This window comes from Arachis ipaensis, chromosome B1 (assembly GCF_059453495.1).
Source record: "Arachis ipaensis isolate K30076 ecotype BB chromosome B1, ASM5945349v1, whole genome shotgun sequence".
Classification (NCBI taxonomy): domain Eukaryota; kingdom Viridiplantae; phylum Streptophyta; class Magnoliopsida; order Fabales; family Fabaceae; genus Arachis; species Arachis ipaensis.
Window position 1 is genome coordinate 134964449 of NC_142436.1, and position 17927 is coordinate 134982375.

Here is a 17927-nt window from a genome sequence, read left to right on the forward strand (position 1 = left end):
GCTATTGGAGGTTAAGCTCATTTTTTTGGAGATTAGTTATGCGGTAACCACGTTCCATTACCTGATTAGTGGAGCTCTATATGAAGCATGGGACCTGTGTACGAAATAGTGTGCTCATTTCCATACTTTCTTTGTTAATTATTTCCTAATAACTATTGATAGTGTTTGGTTTTCTGGAGTTTCGTCATCACAGCATGAACGACAAGCCATTTCAGTTGCACCCCACACTTTCCCACACTAATGTAGCTGTTTTGTGCATAATGATGGATTTATCACCAAGCGGTTTCTTGCAATGTGTTCCTCGAGGCTTAATGCAAATTAGTTGGATGCATAGGTTTCTTTTTCCATCCTTCAAAACATCATGAACATTAGTCATACCCAATCAATAACCAACCAGCATAACGCATGATAGAGTTGCGTACGACAATAAGTTTTGCCTTTCATTGCTACTGCATATATATATATATATATATATATATATATATATATATATATATATATATATATATATATATATATATTTCCTTAAACAGACTGCCATCCGACAATAATGTCACATTAATTGAACTATTCAATTTGCATTAGCCTCATGTGATTCAAACGCACACGTCGCAATCTGATTTGTGCCATCCTTCTTACTTTGTGAAGACACACCATATTTATAAGTACTTATATTTTTCCAATAGTGCTAGCAGATTTATCTTTAAATAGAAAGCCCATTTTTTCCTATATTGTGTGTGTAGATTGTATGCTTCCACGTTAGAGTATTGTCAAGATTTGTAGATACTTAGGTGGGATAAAATAGACCCAGCGGTTTTAATTTTTCACTAATTTAAAGATAAAAAAGTCTTATTTATAAGCAAGGCTATCTTATACCTTATCAGTAGTGGGTTTTATTCTTCTGTTGTTTATTTATGTCTTGCCTTCTGCTAGGATTTCGATTTCAAGTCAGTTTGTTACCAATTTATGGTGGTGCTAATAAATTGTAATTAAGCACAAAAGATCAATGAAAAATTCCATTTACCTACACGCATGAAAGATGTTTGCATGCTTCAGCACTCCAAATTCTTGCCCAACAGTTGATTGTCATATTCTAGGAGGTAGAGAAAATTAGTTTGGATACAAATTAATATCTTATATCGAACAATCATTCTTAAAATATTAAAATATGATATTTTAACCAAAGAGATTTTCCCTTATGTTGAGATAAAGCTAAAATATTCTTATCACCTCTTTTATATGAACAATGCATATTTCACACTATTCCTTTTGAGCCTGCATAATAAGTTGCACGGCTCGTTTTGCAGATTAAGTTAAAACACAATGCATTACTTCTATTCTCTAAAAAAACCACTCTAATTCTTTCCTGTGGCACATTTGTTTGTATACCAGAACTCACTAAACATTCGTTTTTCATTATTTGCTTCCCTTAGATATAGCAGCTATGTGGTGAGTAGTCATACCGAACTAGTGCTTACTTGGACTCATGTTTCCGTGTTCCAGTACTCCTTTTAATGTTACAAATAAGTGTAACTATCATTCTATAATTACAATTTTTCCCTATCAGCTAACTTCCTCCTCTCTTTCTTTTGGTCACTTTGAGGTGATCGGTTGACTATGTCTTGAGTTCATTGTATTTTCAATTTGTTTCAGTCACGGGATGCCAAATTGATCCTTTCCCTTTGTAAAGTGGTTTCTTTTCCTTAATGGTCAAAGACTAACCAAGCGGCTAAGCACATGTGTCTTTCATAGTCCAAGTTTGACCTCATTTCTGATGCAGATCTTTCGGTCTTCTCCCTTCTTCCCATTCTTTGTTGACTTTTATCGCTGCGTGTAGCCTTTGCTGTCTTGCCGAGATGTGTCCAATTTTGCAATAGTCTAAAATCAGTTTGAACGCCTGTAACAAAATTATTTCACACACCTACCCCTTTGCCAAACGGTTTGGCTGCCTGGGTTCCATGGAACACCAAGCTAAGCTCGCACAGCAACGGCGGATGAATTTGCTGGGTCATAAGAGGCGCCAGGTCAACGTGTTGATGACTCCATCCGGCCCCGAGAATGGTTTGTTAGTCGTTATCCACTGCATAATTCGCTTGATGCTCGTTGTGATTTTTTCATTAGACTTTTTCATTTTGGGCATGATCAACTCTTTCCTCCGTGGGGAAACATGTGAACTTTTGTTGGCAATTTTGTGTGACCCTGAGCTTGCTGGTCTCCTGGTTTGTTTATGCATGATTTATAAACTTTCAACTGCAATTTTCTATTGTTGCAACTGATACTAACAAATAGACGTATGAGTCCTCCCAAACCGCTATCGGTGTGCTCTAAAAATCACTCGCCACTGTTGTCGCAGTCCAAGGTTAGCTTTACTTTGTCATTCGAAGTTGGATCTCTTTTCTAATTTATTCTTTGGCTAATTGGCTATCCGCGGAACTTAACAATATTCCCCCCACGTGCGATACTCACCGCTGGTATTGCTTAGTTGTTGTGATCACTCGTGCTGCTCTATTTCATTTTTTACATTTTGTTCCTTTTTTAAATCCTGCCCCATACCACGGTATTGGCTTGTCCCTCAGCGGATAACACCCTGTTTTTCCTTGCAGGTTCCTCACCATGGAACGTACCTAGGTTTGGTGACAAACAAAAGCCTTCCATAACACGTACCACGTAAGTAATGCCTGAATTTGCCATTTTTCTTGAAACTCTGGAGCGTGGAATTATGCTGCAATTAACAATTTTCCTGCATAAGCTGGTGCGGTTTTTTTCATCATTAGTATGGGACCTTTTGCCGAGCCTAAACCGCAGCCACAGTTGAACATGGCTCTTGCACCGGATTGTTCCGCCCGCTAACTCAATCGTTTAATTGTTTCGAATTTTGCTCCGACAATTGATAACTAGTTCTCATCAAATACGCAGTCTGGTTGGCTATTCCCCTTTGTCCCAGTTTTCAAATTTTTATCTGGCTGAGGCAAGCGACGTCCAAGTTGAAGCTTCTGTTGCATCTTCTACTGAACCAGGTGTTATTCTCAATGACTATGATTATGAGTTTATCGTTATTTTGACCTATTCTTCCACACCTGCATAACTTGAATTTGCTTTATTTCATTTGTTCACTAGATGTTTGGTCAACTGGGCTGCCCACGCAAAGATGTGTTTTTTGTGGGGCCAATAACACTATATTATTTGCTATTTGTTGTATGAGTGGAAAGGTCACTCTCCCTTTGTTGCCCGTTCCGCCTCCATTGTTGGGGGTGTTGTTGGATGGTGATGATGAACGAACTTTGCATTATCAGAAACATATCAGGGCCTTTAATGGTATGTTTTTGTTCACATCTATGGCTGGGAAGATTCAGTACACACTAAACAAGGGTCCCGCTCCCCCCATGTTTGTTATTAGTGGCCAAAATTACCATTCAATTGGAAGTTTGATGCCACAGCAGTCTAGCAAGCTCAAGTTTGCTCAGCTCTATTTTTATGATACGGAAATTAAAGTCCAGAATAGGATTGACGCAATTGGGTGAGTTGGTTGTACTTATCGTCTGTTGATATTTTAATATGTGTATTATATGATTCCGGTGTGACCTTCATTTATCTTGATGTATTTTATTTTTGGTTTAATGTAGCCTGTCTTATCAACACAAATCTATAGATCAGACCATTGTGGCCGACCTCAGCAGCATGCTTGATTCCCACAATTCTCTTGCTAAGTCTTTTCAATATGCTAGGCAAAGGTTCGCTGAAGATTCAACCACTCCGCTACAGCTTCATCTTATTAAGAAGAGGAATACTGATGGTAGGAGATATAATCTACCATCAGCGTCTGAAGTTGCTGCTCTTATTGTAGGTGATTTTGATACAGATAACCTTGCGAGGGACATTGTACTTCAGACGCGTTCAAATCAGTTGAAACGCATTGATGTTAATCATTCCCAGTACCTTGCATTACAGTACCCCTTGCTTTTTCCGTACGGATAAGATGCTTTTCGGAGTGATATCTTAATATCCGATGAAAGATCTAAGCAACATTTACATAAGCGAGAACAATTAGCATGAGGGAGTTTCTGTCTTTTCAAATCCAAATGAGAGCGCATGAGTCGCAAGTTCTTCTCAAATCAAGACGTTTGTTCCAACAATTTTTGGTTGATAGTTATACTCTGGTAGAAGCTGAAAGATTACAATATCATAGGTTCCACTAGAGCAAGTTTCGCTCCCATCAACTGCAGGGCCTACATGAGTGTCTAATTCGTGGTGAGACATAAGCTGCTAGAACTGGCAAACGAGTTATCCTGCCATCGTCCTTTGTTGATGGTCCCCGGTACATGTACAACAATTGCAAAGATGCATTTGCTATTTGTAGGTATGCCGGTTACCCTAGCTATTTCATTACTATCACATGTAACCCAGATTGGAACGAGATTAAAGATTGCGTTGCGAACTATTCATTAAAGCCAAGTGACAGGCCTGATATCATATCAAGGGTTTTCAAGATCAAGTTAGAAGCCTTGCTAAAAGACTTAAAGGATGGGTCCATATTCGGAAAGCCTAAAGGAAGTAAGATTTTTCATTCAGTATCTTCAAGTTCACGCTAACAGATTAGTCCTTTTTCCATCAGTGGTTATTTGTCCCCTAACATATTCTTTTCTTTTTTCCATTTTCTTTATTTTAGTTGTGTACACAATTGAATTCCAGAAGCGTGGTCTTCTCCATTGTCACATTTTATTATTTGTTCAGCCAGACGAGAAGCCTAGATCATCCGATGATATTAACCATCATATCTCGGCAAAGATACCCGACGAACACACCCAACCTAAGCTGTACAGGTTGGTCCAAAAGTTCATGGTTCATGGACCCTGTGGGGTTTTAAACACGAGTAGCCCGTGTATGGTTAATGGGAAGTGTTCTAAGTTTTATCCAATGCCATTTCGTGAGAAAACCGCCATAGACAGTGCAGGTTTTCCCAAGTATAAATGGTCGGATAATGGTCGTTCAACAAGCAAGAGGAATGTTGACCTCGACAATCGGTTTATTGTCCCGTACAATGCAACATTGCTTCTTAAGTATGGATGTCACATAAATGTCGAGTATACTTACCAAACGTCTGCTATTAAGTATTTGTTCAAGTACGTCCACAAAGGTAATGACCGTGTCACAGTTTCGTTTTTCGGATCACATGATTCAGTTGATTCTGTCGACTGTCGTCACTGTGGATAAAATCCAAAACTACTATGATTGCTTATATATATCTACTTGTGAGGCATCCTAGCGGCTATTCGGGTTTGAGATTCAGTTCAAAGAGCCTAACGTCATCTGCCTTCCATTCCACCTGCCGAATGAATAGAATGTTTTGTACGAAGATCATTAGCTTATTGAGAATGTAATCGAGGCTGCGGTCTCAAAGGATAGTATGTTTATTGGCTGGTTTAAGGCTAACAAGGATTTTGATCTGGCCCGTACACTGAGCTACGCGGAGATGCCATCATTTTTTGTCTGGGACAAGCAGGGGCATATGTAGAGACCATGGAAGCAAGGGAATGTGATTGGTCGTCTCACACATGTTCCTCACTCGCATGGAGAGGAGTACTATCTTCGTTTGTTATTGAACTATCAAAAAGGGTGCTAGACATTTGCTGATGTTCATTCTGTTGGTGGCATTGTGTACGATACATTCAAAGACACCTGTTATGTGCTAGGGTTGTTACAGGACGATAGGGAATTTATCGATGCACTTAATGAAGCCAGTGTGGGGGCTTCACCGAATTATATCAGAAGGCTGTTTGCAATGCTTTTGATGTCAAACAACATGGTCCGCCCGGACATGGTGTGGGAGCAATGTTGGCAACATTGTGTAGACAACTCGATGCTTTCTAGAAGACATAACTTGGGTAAACTTTGTAGATTTTTTTCCCTATAATGTTACTGTGTCGCCAAAAAATCAGACCAAACAATTTAAAAACTACCCTTTTTCCTCCTCTTGTAGTGTGTTGTGCATTTATTTTTTTCCCTTTATCATTGTGGCGAATTTGTTTTTGATGTAACTATCTTCCATTTTGATTTAAGGTCTCCAGTGTTCCGTTGATGAGATGAAGTCCACCACGCTTGCCAAAATTGAAAAACTTTTGCAGCTGAATGGTAGGAGCCTAAAAGAATTTACTGACATGCCGTTTCTTGATTCTGTTGATTCGACTGAACCTTCCGACATAGTCTTCTTTGATGAGCTCAATTTCGACAGGACAGAGTTGGCAAGTATTTCCGTTGATTTGGTTTCCCGGTTGAATCGAGACCAGTGCGTTGCGTTCCACACAATAGCAAATGCAGTTAGTCGTGGCGCTGGTGGTTTTTTCTTTGTTTGTGGATATGGTGGAACTGGTAAGACTTTTCTATGGAATGCACTGTCTGCTTCAATAAGGTCGAAGGGTGATATGTTCTCAACATGGCATCCAGTGGCATTGCAGCGCTGTTGTTGCCTAACGGGTGCACTGCTCATTCACGCTTTAATGTTCCACTCAATGTTAACCAGGACTCTATTTGTAATATAAGGCAAGGCACACCCCTCGCGCGTCTTATTTCATCTGCAAAATTAATTATATGGGATGAGGCACCTATGTTAAATAAATTTTGCTTTGAAGCGCTTGACAAGTGCCTTAAAGATGTTCTTCGTTTTGATAATGGATATAATCCTGATGCTCCATTTGGTGGAAAATTTGTTGTTCTGGGAGGTGATTTCCGTCAAATATTGCCTGTGATTCCGCGTGGTTTCCGGGAGGAGATTGTTCATTCGTGTATTAATACTTCGAACCTGTGGCAATGTTGCCAAGTGTTGCAGTTAACTGAAAACATGAGGCTGGGCCATGGTTTGTGAGATATCCACGGTGTACAGTTAGAGGAATTTGCTGAATGGCTGCTTCAAATTGGCGACGGGTTACTCGGAGACAACACCGATGGCGAATCGGTAATTAGAATACCCGACAACTTGCTGCAGGATATTGAGTCTCCATGTCTGCATGATTTGGTGTTGTGACATTTTACTCCATTCTTCTAGTGTGGATTATTTTAAGAGCAGGAGTATATTAGCACCAACACTTGATGTTGTAACTGAAGTAAACAATCATGTGATGTCTTTGATCCATGGCAACGAGAGAGTTTACTTGAGCTCTGATGCACTAATTAATGAAGATGGTCACCTGGAATCTGAATTATACACAATGAGCACGGAGTATTGAATGCGTTGAATTGTTCAGGAATTCCCCAACACCGGTTAGTTCTTAAAATTGGTGTTCCTATGATGCTTCTTCGCAATATTGACCAATCCAATGGACTATGCAACGGTACGCGAATCCAGGTTAGACGTCTTGGCGACCACGTCATTGAGTGCATCATATTAGCAGGTCGTAATACTGGTGAGGTTGTCTTTATTTTCAGGATGAACATGTTCCCTAATAATGAGACATTACCGATCAGGTTTACTCGACAACAATTTCCGGTTGCGCTTTGCTTTGCGATGACCATAAACAAGTCCCAAGGACAAACACTGTCAACTGTTGGCGTGTATCTTCCAAGACCTGTTTTTACTCATGGTCAACTTTATATTGCACTCTCTCGAGTCAGTATGCATTCTGGACTAAAGATATTATCTGTTGGATCTAACAGCACAATTTCAAATCATACTATTAATGTTGTCTATAAAAAATTTTTTACTAGCTTACTACCTAACATTCTGTCTTGAACGATATATTTGTCGTGTGGCTCTTTCGTCATCTTCTCGGTAACCATTTCTTTAATGTCCCGTGCTTGGCACGGTCTTAAAACTAGTTCCACTTATTTTACAGTTAGTAAGTAGCTTAAATAAGCTTAGTACTCTCAACTCGCAAGAGAAAGAACACAAATTCTATTATTTACTTTTGATACACACTAGGGGTGCACAGACCCGGCCCGGCCCGGTCCCGAACACTTTAGAGACTAATTTGGTGTGATTTTATCGGGTTTAGGGTCGGGTACGGGTCTCAAAAATAGACCCGGTCATTATTTTGGGTCGGGTCCGGGCCATAGCTCGGGTCACCCGAAGTCGGCCCGGTGGCCCGATCATCATACACAATTAATATTTTGTGTTATTAGTGATAGATCATGACTATTCTTATGTGGAATTTAAGTATTGTAAACCTTAATATTTTGTGTTATTAGTCATTATAAGACTATAAGTTAATGTTTTATGTTTAGAATGCATAAGACTTTAGACTAATACATAAGATTGTGTTATTTATATTGATTTAAATATTTGGTATTATTAGACAATATTAATATTGATTGTGGTTATGCTTTAATTTTGAAGAAGGGTTGGTTCTTGTTATATTTTTCTAAGTGAATTTTACCATGTTAACTAATGGTTGGAGTCTTAAAAATTTGGATATTTTTACATGCTAGCTTACAAGAAGGTATCAAATTAATGTAATGTTAACGGCCCGGTTTTCACCCGATTTTCACCCGGTATAATTGTGGCCCGAAAGTGTATTGGTTTCATCGGGTCTAGGGTCGGGTTCGGGTCTAATAAATAGACCCGGTGTATATTTCGGGTCGGGTCTGGGTCACATCAAACCCGGCTTCACCCGGCCCATGTGCACCCCTAATACACACAAAAAAAAAATCAAAAGTAAAAGCTTAAGTACATTATTAAGGCATTGTTGAATTGGTCGGGACGATCAGGATCAGGAAGACTCCTCTGACCTCGTGTCCTTCGGATGTTTTGTATTAACCCATAACTTCTTTCCACGTGTCCTTTTTTAATTCTCTCTGAAAAATTGAAGAAAAGAAAAAAAAAAAGAAAAAGAAAATCGCAGAATCCGACAGGTGCCTGAAATTTTTACAGCAAAACAAAAATCAAAGGATCTTCCACTCTGCACAGCACAGCACCGTTCAATCTCTCCGAATTTTCCACTTTTTCAAAGGTTCGAATTCGAACTTTGCACTTTGCATAAGCTGCAGGTCCGGGTTGGTAGTCGTAGTCGCTCTTTGTCTCGTCACCGTCTCGCACTCAGTCGCGCGCCTTCCCTGCGCTCATCACCGGTGGCGGAAGAAGCAGCACGTCCCGGGGCCGGTCGTCGTTGTCGTCTTCTTGCTTCGAGCCTCGCCGTCAGCAGCTGGTCCCGATTTCGTGAGTTCCAACAAATTACCCTGTTCTTTCATGCTCAATCTTGTTGCTGTAATTCATCTGTGCACCTTGATTTTGTTGCTGAAAGTTGTATTTGTTGCTGATAATATCACTGAACTAATTTTTTTGTGGCTGAAAATCATCACTGAGTTAAATTTGTTATTGATTATCATCACTGAAGCTTGAATCTGTAGTTGTCTTGCTGAAATAATCACTTAGCTAAATTTTTTGTTGCTGTAAATCTGTAAATCATCTTTTGAGCTAAATCTTTTGTTACTGAAAACTATCATAGTTGAATTTGTTGTTGAAAATGAGGCTCATGCTCTCTGCAACTCAGAACAAAATTGTTCAGTTAAATTGTTGTTCCCATGTTCTCTGTTTGCTTTTTTTTTCCTAGAATTTTTAAAATGTCTTCATCACAACTCAGTTGCTAGTATGAATTATTCTTGGTATAGTTTTGTGAAAAATACACAAATGTAAATATAGATACAAATCAAAATGAAAGAAATGTTGGTCAAGCTTCAAATTTGTCCTATGAAGATATAGATGTAGACTTTGAGATCACCCCATGGATTTGATTTACTGATTGTGTTATCTTTTGGTCTCTCTTATTCATTTAAATTGAGAAAGTATTTTGTACTAGTAACTAGTTGATTATCTCTTTTTGCATCATTAGTTATGTCTAAAAATTAATACTTGATTGTTATTAATATGTTTGTGAAGACATGCATTTTAAGTTTTAACTTTTGATTTTAATTTTAACTTTATAATTTTACATTTTTATTTAATTATGACCGAGTCAACCGGGTGAATCAGTGACCACCGGTTGAACCAGTGATCGACCGGGTCAATTACTGGTTTGATTCTTATAACTATGACTTCATGAGTCCTTTGATTCAGGTCAATTAATCTAGTGTGTGTGTGTGTTTTTGGCTACCCTCCCCAAATAAATTGTTGTTATGAACTTATGATTATTTTCTTTGTAGGGATTCGGAATTTTGGACCAGGAAAGTGTTTATGATCTTCAGTTATTACTATTTCGTTTATGCGTGCATTTTTGCGGTTCATTCTCTTTTACATGGTGTGTGGAATGTTATGAAATTATGATATGATATGATAGAAATTTTCAATTAGCAGGAACTAGATTCAATTCTCTTATAAGTTGATGGGTTGTCCTCCCCTGTTGTTTGTGACTGTGATTCTGCAATGAAATGGTGTAAAAAGTTTTATCGAAGGAAAAAGTACATGCTGCTACTACAGCAGCAGATTTAGTTGATACTTGTAACCATGTCCCAATATATTCCATTTCTGAAAATTTAGAGTTTTCTGTTTTGTGCTTTCTTTCCACGTGTTGTGGAACAAATTACTCACGTTAGAATTCGTGTATTTATGAATTGAATAGGATGATATCAAAAAGTGGATATGAACATTCATTACTGTTATTAACAGTGTGATGGTAGTAGTTGTTCCCTTCAACTAGTTGTTTTGCTATGATGCAGGAGTCAACTCTTTTAGTCCTTTTTACTGATACTGTAGCATGAAATTGTGGTTAACTTGTATTTGAGTGGCTACCAAGAATATAACCTATAATTATGAGTTGGATTTGTTAACATCCATTTGAATGCAATATTAATTTGTGGTTGACACATCTGGTGATTTTGTAAATTCACTGCGGAATTAAATTATATTTTGTTTCTACAATATATCTTTTATATATGATAATGTGACCCCTTGATTCCATAGGAATTTGCAGTTTCAAGTCATAATTTGTCCCTGTTTTTTTCGGTCTCTGCCATTGAGTTTTTCATTGCTCTCTTCCATTTTCTGCAGCATATGGAGTGAACATCCTTGGTTCCTTAATGGCCCAAGACCCAACTTCTGGTGCTGATTCGCCTCGTACGAGGCGTTATGGCCTACTACGGGACCAAGTTCAACTGGTTAAAAGAAAGGATTGTGATCGCTATGAAATTGTTCCAATCCAGGATTCCTTGTCGTTTGAGAAAGGATTTTTCATCGTGATTCGTGCATGCCAGTTGTTGGCTCAAAAGAATGATGGGATCATATTAGTAGGACTTGCAGGTCCCTCTGGAGCAGGCAAAACTGTTTTCACTGAGAAGGTCAACAATTTTATGCCAAGCTTAGCCGTCATCACAATGGACAATTATAACGATTCTAGTCGAATCATAGATGGCAATTTTGATGGTAAGGTCTCTCTGTTGTCGTTGTTGTGTATAATTTATTCCTACAATTTTGATTGTGAACATAATAAGAGAATAAAATTAAGATTGAACATAAACTATAAAGAAGAATTACTTCTTTTCCCTTCATGGTTTTTGCATAACTGCATAGTGGGCATAAGGTTATCATTTTTTTCTGTCCTTTTGTAATATTTAAATTCTAAACGCAAGACTCGAATGATCACAATGAATTTCTTTTCTGAATTCCCCTTGTCCAGAAAGGCAAGTTTTTATTAGTTTTCCACGGATTGATCTCAAGCTATTTGGTTATTAGCTAAAAGTAGCATTTTGTTATCTAGCGTAGCATCCACACTCTCCATAGCCATCCCTTTCGTGCGTTCGAGAAGATAATCCTAAAGCCACTGCCCTTAGATAGGTGTAGAAGTATTGTGGATCAAGTTAGGGCTTGTTTGGGCGCCATTAAGTTGATAAAAAATGATCTTTTTTCAATGAAAAAAGATTTTTTTTTTATTTTTTCGCGTGTTTGGTAAATTTCTAGTAGTAAAAATAAAAGCACTAGAAAAAAAATATTTCTTTTGAGAAGCTACAATTTATATTTTTTTTTTTAAATCTTTTTGCTTTAAAGAAAAGATGTTTTTCACGTAATAAATAAACAAAAAAGTACTCTTATATGGTTATACCCAAACATAATTGATAAATAAAAAAGATCTTTTTGCATGAGATATCCAAACATAAAATTATTTTTACTTTTCTACAAGATCTTTTGAAAAAAAATCTTTTCTTAGAAGCTCATCCAAACAAACCCTTAATTAACTAATTGATTAAATTAGTTAGTTAATGATTAGTTGATAATGTAATCAAGTTAGTTAAATTAAGTGTGATCCACAATAAGAAGCCCTCGATATCTTTTTTTTTCTGCAGAACCCAATATTGGATGATCTATATGCCATAACCTATACATTTACATATCCTAGGAAAAAATCAGTTAATCAGAGTAACAAGCATGTCTATATGTATATGCAATGCATGAGTTTCCCTTAGTATCTACATATGCTATACTCATTTCTTTTTGCCTTAAAATACTTTTTACTTGTTTATTATTGTAGTTAATAAGCAAGAATTAGGAGGGGATGCCATATGACCCATATTTCTAATGTCATGATATTTTGAAACAGACCCTCGTTTGACGGATTATGATACCTTGCTTGAAAATATAATGGGTCTTAAAGAAGGGAAGGCAGTACAGGTTCCAATATATGATTTCAAGACTAGTTCTCGCGTAGGTTACAGGTTGTGTACCTTTGAATGTCCTCTTCGATAGAATATTTTAAATCAAATGTATTTTCATCATACTACTAATATCTTTGTTGATTGCATTTGTTATATTTTGCTTACAGGACTGTTGAAGTCCCTAGTTCCCGCATTGTCATCATAGAAGGCATTTATGCCTTAAGTGAAAAATTACGACCATTGCTTGATCTTCGAGTTTCGGTCACTGGGGGAGTTCACTTTGACCTTGTCAAGCGTGTGCTGCGTGACATTCAACGTGCTGGTCAAGAGCCTGAAGAAATCATTCATCAAATCTCTGAAACGGTTTTACACTGATCCCATGTTAGATATTTTTATTTTCTTTCTAATTGTATTTTGTAAAACATGATTGTGAAGTAAGAGGTATCTGCTTTGATCTTTACTTTTCTTTTTTTTTAATTCATTTTTTATTGTAGGTATATCCTATGTATAAAGCTTTTATTGAGCCTGATCTTCAAACGGCACATATAAAAATTATTAACAAGTTTAATCCGTTCTCTGGATTCCAGAATCCCACCTACATATTGAAGGTGAAACTATGCCATATTATCATAGTCCGGTGTTTTTGTTTGCAAGCGTCTTGTTGACGATTCCTGATTTTTTAAAATACTTCTTTAGTCACTAAAAGCTGTGACAGAGGATCAAATCAAGTCAGTTATTGCTGCTGAGCATACTGAGACGAGAGAGGAAACATATGACATATATCTTCTACCCCCAGGGGAAGACCCTGAAGCATGTCAATCATACCTGAGGATGAGAAACCGCGATGGGAAGTATAATCTCATGTTTGAGGTTTGGTGATCGAAAACTTAACCTTTTGGATTCTTGTATTTATAAACTTAAATTTAATTTTCATGCACTATGTAAGACACATACAACCAATCGTGTATTGCCACATTAGTTAAAATAACTAATTTTCAAACTTATTACTTAAAGTCATATAAACACACGAATCTTATTAGATGACACTGCAAATCTATTTACTCTTTGTCAGTACATCAAAATTAAACTCTATATACTTATATTATTGTTGAGACAATGTTGAAGAAGGTATACTTTATTTTCTTTTAAACTAATTTGGCAATGCAATGCTTCCTTGATAATATTTGGCCTTCAGATTTAAGATAAGTAGTTTTCTTTGATCCCGCTGTTAGGAATATCCTTTATTATTAATAGACATTTCTTCTTTTCAGGAATGGGTCACAGATATTCCATTCATAATATCACCCAGAATAACATTTGAGGTCAGTGTGCGCCTTCTAGGAGGGTTGATGGCATTGGGTTACACAATTGCAGCTATACTAAAACGAAGCAGCCATGTCTTTTCCGATGATAAGGTGACTGTAAAAACTGATTGGCTCGAACAAGTTAACCGCCTATATGTTCAGGTATAACAAGATATTGTACAAATGTTCACACCTGTTCTCATGTTTTTGTCTACTTTCTTGTCGGCAACTCTGATAGTTGTTTCATTTTATTTTGTTTTGAAGGTTCAAGGGAAAGATAGAAACTATGTTAAACTTGTTGCAGAGAAACTGGGATTGGATGGTTCATATGTTCCTCGCACTTACATAGAACAAATTCAGCTAGAAAAGCTTGTTAATGATGTAATGGTATGATTCTTCTGCTACATTTTGTTTCCCCCCGAGCTATATTTGTATACTGATTTATCCAAAGTGCAGGCACTGCCAGAGGATCTTAAGACAAAGCTCAGCATTGATGATGATATGGTTTCAAGCCCTAAAGAAGCCCTTTCTCGAGCTTCTGCTGATAGGAGAATGAAGTATCTGAATCGGTGCTTAATTTCTTTATATATTTTTGTTGCCATGAAGAGAATACTGATATATCCTCTACTTGTTTTCCTTGTTTATCATAAGAATCTATAAATCCTACTGAAATAAAGTTGAAGTATGGCCTTGTGATGTTTTTCTCATGTTTGTCTTCTGTAGTGGTATTTCTCACTCATTTTCAACTCAGAGAGAGAAGCATCTATCTAAGTTGACTAGACTAGCTATAAATAACAGAAGATTTGATGGGAGAGCTCTTGAATCACCTGCGCCAGTTGCCAACCAAGTAAGATATATTTATATCGAATGACATGCAATTGTACTACATAATGGCAATGAACCTTAGATGGTATGCATAGCAAACTGTATTGAACTTCGTGGGAAATTAATCAAGTTTATTTTTATTTTCCTTTTTCTGTGATAAGTTGCAAAGAAATATAATAGCTGGAATCCATCATTAGTAAGGCTTATTTTTCTGTTTCTTACTTTCCTATCCATGTGGACAAAATTACACTAGGAAAATGGTGTTGTTTGCTTTGTATAACTAACCGAACTTGGTGTAATGAGACTTGGTTGTTAATGTTATTATCGTTTCTTGACTATTTTTCTTTATCCACATCAATGAGTCATATGCTGATATTTGCTTTTGAGTTGTTCAGGGAGTCATCACTCAGCTTTCTGAACAAATATCCACATTAACTGAAAGAATGGATGAGTTCACGAATCGTATTGAGGAGCTAAATTCAAAGTTTGCATCCAGAAAAGCCAGTCAACAGAACATAGCCTTGCCTGCTGAAGCCTGCAATGGCTCAGGTCACACTTCTCTTTTTGTAACTGGATTGGGAAATGGTTCATTGACAAGATCATTGCTGCCTCATTCTTCATCATCTTCCCAATTAGCCAGGGATGCTCCCCTGATGGAAGAGGTAGATCACTATATACCCTTACAAATTCGTATGGCAGTTCATATGAGACCTAGATGAGAACATTATATAATCTCTTGAGCATGATATTGGTCTATTTAAAATGCTTATAGAAAGGGAATTATGAGTTGGATAATAGGATATATGGGCGTGATGATGTTTAGATTTTAAGTCATAGTGACATGGTTTAACATTTCGCTAACTGCTATGCTGAAAACATCAACTTGAAGCAATAAAACACTGTTCTATTGTCGTTTAATGTTTAATAGGTTTTGCTTGTTGCACGAGGACAGCGGCAAATTATACATCAACTAGACTCTCTAAGTACTCTGTTGCACGAATACTGCGGAGAAAGGTCGCGACAGGGAAGGACAGACCAGACAAACAGAATGCACGAAGTGGAAACCATTGCCATCCCCCTGGTTCTGACTTTGGCCATTGGTGCTGTTGGTGTCTTCTTGTTCAGGGGTTTCACATCCCAAAAATAATACAGATATACGTAAATATGTAATTTTTCCCCATTACTTGACACGTTGAGAAGGAAGCCTAATAAGTAATAAGTATATGCCAAATGTGTCTGTATACAGTAAACACAACCATCTATGTGTAACGACAATGGGAATGATGGTGGTATATTTTGTTTGTCAATATATTTGTTCTTAAAATAATTCATCAACTTTTTTTTTGTGGAGTCAAGTATTAAACTTCATCTTAATGGGCTTTACACTTCCCATTTGATCTTACCAAGTTTGCTGAGTGAGCAAGAAGTACAAGAATTCATTGCTCATTCCATATGAATGTATCGTTCCCGGTTTGCTAATGAAAATTTTTTAAGTAATTTCAGTGAAAAGATGTTTTAATGAACCAAATACCTTACCAAATTCAATGGCGATAACCATGGTTTCAGTTGATCCATTGAAAGAAGCAAAAAGAAAGCAAACTAAATAAAAAGGAAAAATAGTGGCAAGTAGAATCTACAATCCACACAGATATTAACCCATCTAGAAAAACGACGCCAAATAAATTGATTGCAAAAGGTACACTACTGATAACGTTAACCCAACCGCCAACTGGTACAGCGGGCATAAATACATGTATTACTGATTTCAAAAAAGTGAAGCTGCAATCTCATTAATTTCAGTTACAACTTGATCATAATCTGACTTCAGTTTCTCTTGCTCCCCTTTCTCCAGTTCTCCCTTTGCAGGCTTGGTCATCACCAACACACAGCAAGTAGGCCTCTTTGTTGCTCCAGCACTTGCAAGATCCTGAACATTCATGAACACAGCATCTTTGAACAACAGTTCTTTTCTTCCTATAGTTGTAATAATTCCAATAACAACAACAATATAATCTAAAAGACATAAAAACAAAAGTATTGGTAAGGTACATACTTCTTTGGAGGGGACATAAACATAGGGAATGTCAGCCTCTTCACACAAGATAGGAACGTGAGTGATCACATCAATGGGTGATATGTTCCCAGCTATAACACACACTCTGCACTCACAGAACAAACACACCAAAATTAGGCAAACCACATTCCTTTTGCTCAATGAAAAACCACAAAATAAAAACCAGAATTCACATAACCCCATTGAGTATGAGTTTTTTTATCTTCCTTTTGTGAAAAAGAGGAAGTTCATGTAATAATGTAATACTAACAAACTTACCCTTTATGACCACGCCTTATGCTTTTGACAACTTCCTTTACTCCTCTCTTCAAGCACTTATGTTCAGCAGCTGAAACCAATCAACCAACAGCATCTTCATTACATTGCAGATTCCAACAACAGAAAAAAATTTACAGCACACATTCTCCATCATTTAAATAACAGGAGATGTGATACATACGGTAGAAGCTAAAAAAATGTTAATTTTTTCCTACTAAGGGCAAAAATTTTAGAGAGCAGCATCAAAGAAGAACCACAACAAAGCATTAAGAATAGCATAGCGATACCCTTACGAACAAGCTTCAAGGTTCGCTTGCAGAGCTTCTTGCCAGCAAGGGGCTTCGCAATAGGAGCAAGTGCAAGCATCTTCTTCCTCTCCTTCTCCTTATGCGCCGACTTCTCTGCTTCGCTGTCACTCCCCATTCTCTCTCTCTCTCTCTCTCTCTGCCGCGAAGACGATGGTGGAAGTGAAGGTGAAAGAGAAAGAACCTCCTAGGTCAGGGTTTAATTAGGGTTTGACACCAAAACAACACGCGCCTGGCGCGTAACCATGACCAACTTTTATTTTTGGTCTGGGTATGGGCCGAATATGACCGACCCGCACCGAAAGACCCACGCTCGAAAACAACACCAGAAATTCAAATCGCTCCCTAAGACCCCCAAAAAAAAAAAAAATCACTTCCTGAAAGGCCGAAACTACCCGTAAGTTGCGCCTCATCGCCTCTCCCTCCTGCTGCTCGCATGACGCATGACGCATGACGCTTCGGAGACTCCGGCGGTTGATTCTGCGCGCCGGCGAAGGGGAACAAACCAAGAGAACCCTGCTTCTGAGGACAACAGCTTGAGGATAATTTCCGATCTTCTGGCTCTCCAATGACAGACTGAAGGCTTCTGAT

At 37.6% G+C, this 17927-nt stretch overlaps 3 protein-coding genes across 4 annotated transcripts; 2 read left to right on the forward strand and 1 right to left on the reverse strand.

Moving 5' to 3' along the window:
• The first annotated feature begins 2293 nt into the window (after nucleotides 1-2293).
• On the forward strand, nucleotides 2294-6536 carry LOC148578475 (uncharacterized). The gene is made up of 8 exons (XM_088503057.1): nucleotides 2294-2359; nucleotides 2945-3052; nucleotides 3210-3517; nucleotides 3624-3947; nucleotides 4358-4551; nucleotides 4667-5134; nucleotides 5691-5831; nucleotides 6058-6536. Exons 1-8 carry the CDS (start codon nucleotides 2294-2296, stop codon nucleotides 6534-6536), a joined length of 2088 nt encoding a protein of 695 aa, XP_088359183.1.
• A 2159-nt stretch (nucleotides 6537-8695) lies between these two features.
• LOC107635051 (inorganic pyrophosphatase TTM1) lies at nucleotides 8696-16054 on the forward strand. Of its 2 annotated transcripts, none has more exons than XM_016338414.3 (12): nucleotides 8696-9145; nucleotides 10973-11344; nucleotides 12516-12630; nucleotides 12738-12933; nucleotides 13065-13178; nucleotides 13267-13440; nucleotides 13842-14036; nucleotides 14139-14261; nucleotides 14331-14443; nucleotides 14598-14721; nucleotides 15095-15361; nucleotides 15628-16054. In XM_016338414.3, exons 2-12 carry the CDS (start codon nucleotides 11002-11004, stop codon nucleotides 15844-15846), a joined length of 1983 nt encoding a protein of 660 aa, XP_016193900.1. In that variant the 5' UTR covers nucleotides 8696-9145; nucleotides 10973-11001; the 3' UTR covers nucleotides 15847-16054. The 2 variants fall into 2 exon arrangements, with proteins under 2 accessions (XP_016193900.1, XP_016193914.1); XM_016338428.3 differs by having other exon boundaries at nucleotides 8823-9145; nucleotides 14331-14431.
• A 296-nt stretch (nucleotides 16055-16350) lies between these two features.
• LOC107635069 (Ribosomal protein L7Ae/L30e/S12e/Gadd45 family protein) lies at nucleotides 16351-17561 on the reverse strand. Its single transcript, XM_016338433.3, has 4 exons — nucleotides 17319-17561; nucleotides 17032-17101; nucleotides 16753-16858; nucleotides 16351-16626 (listed from the first exon to the last, which is right to left on the reverse strand). The coding sequence occupies exons 1-4, from the start codon at nucleotides 17452-17454 to the stop codon at nucleotides 16465-16467; spliced, it is 474 nt and encodes a 157-aa protein (XP_016193919.1). The 5' UTR covers nucleotides 17455-17561; the 3' UTR covers nucleotides 16351-16464.
• Nucleotides 17562-17927: the final 366 nt, after the last annotated feature.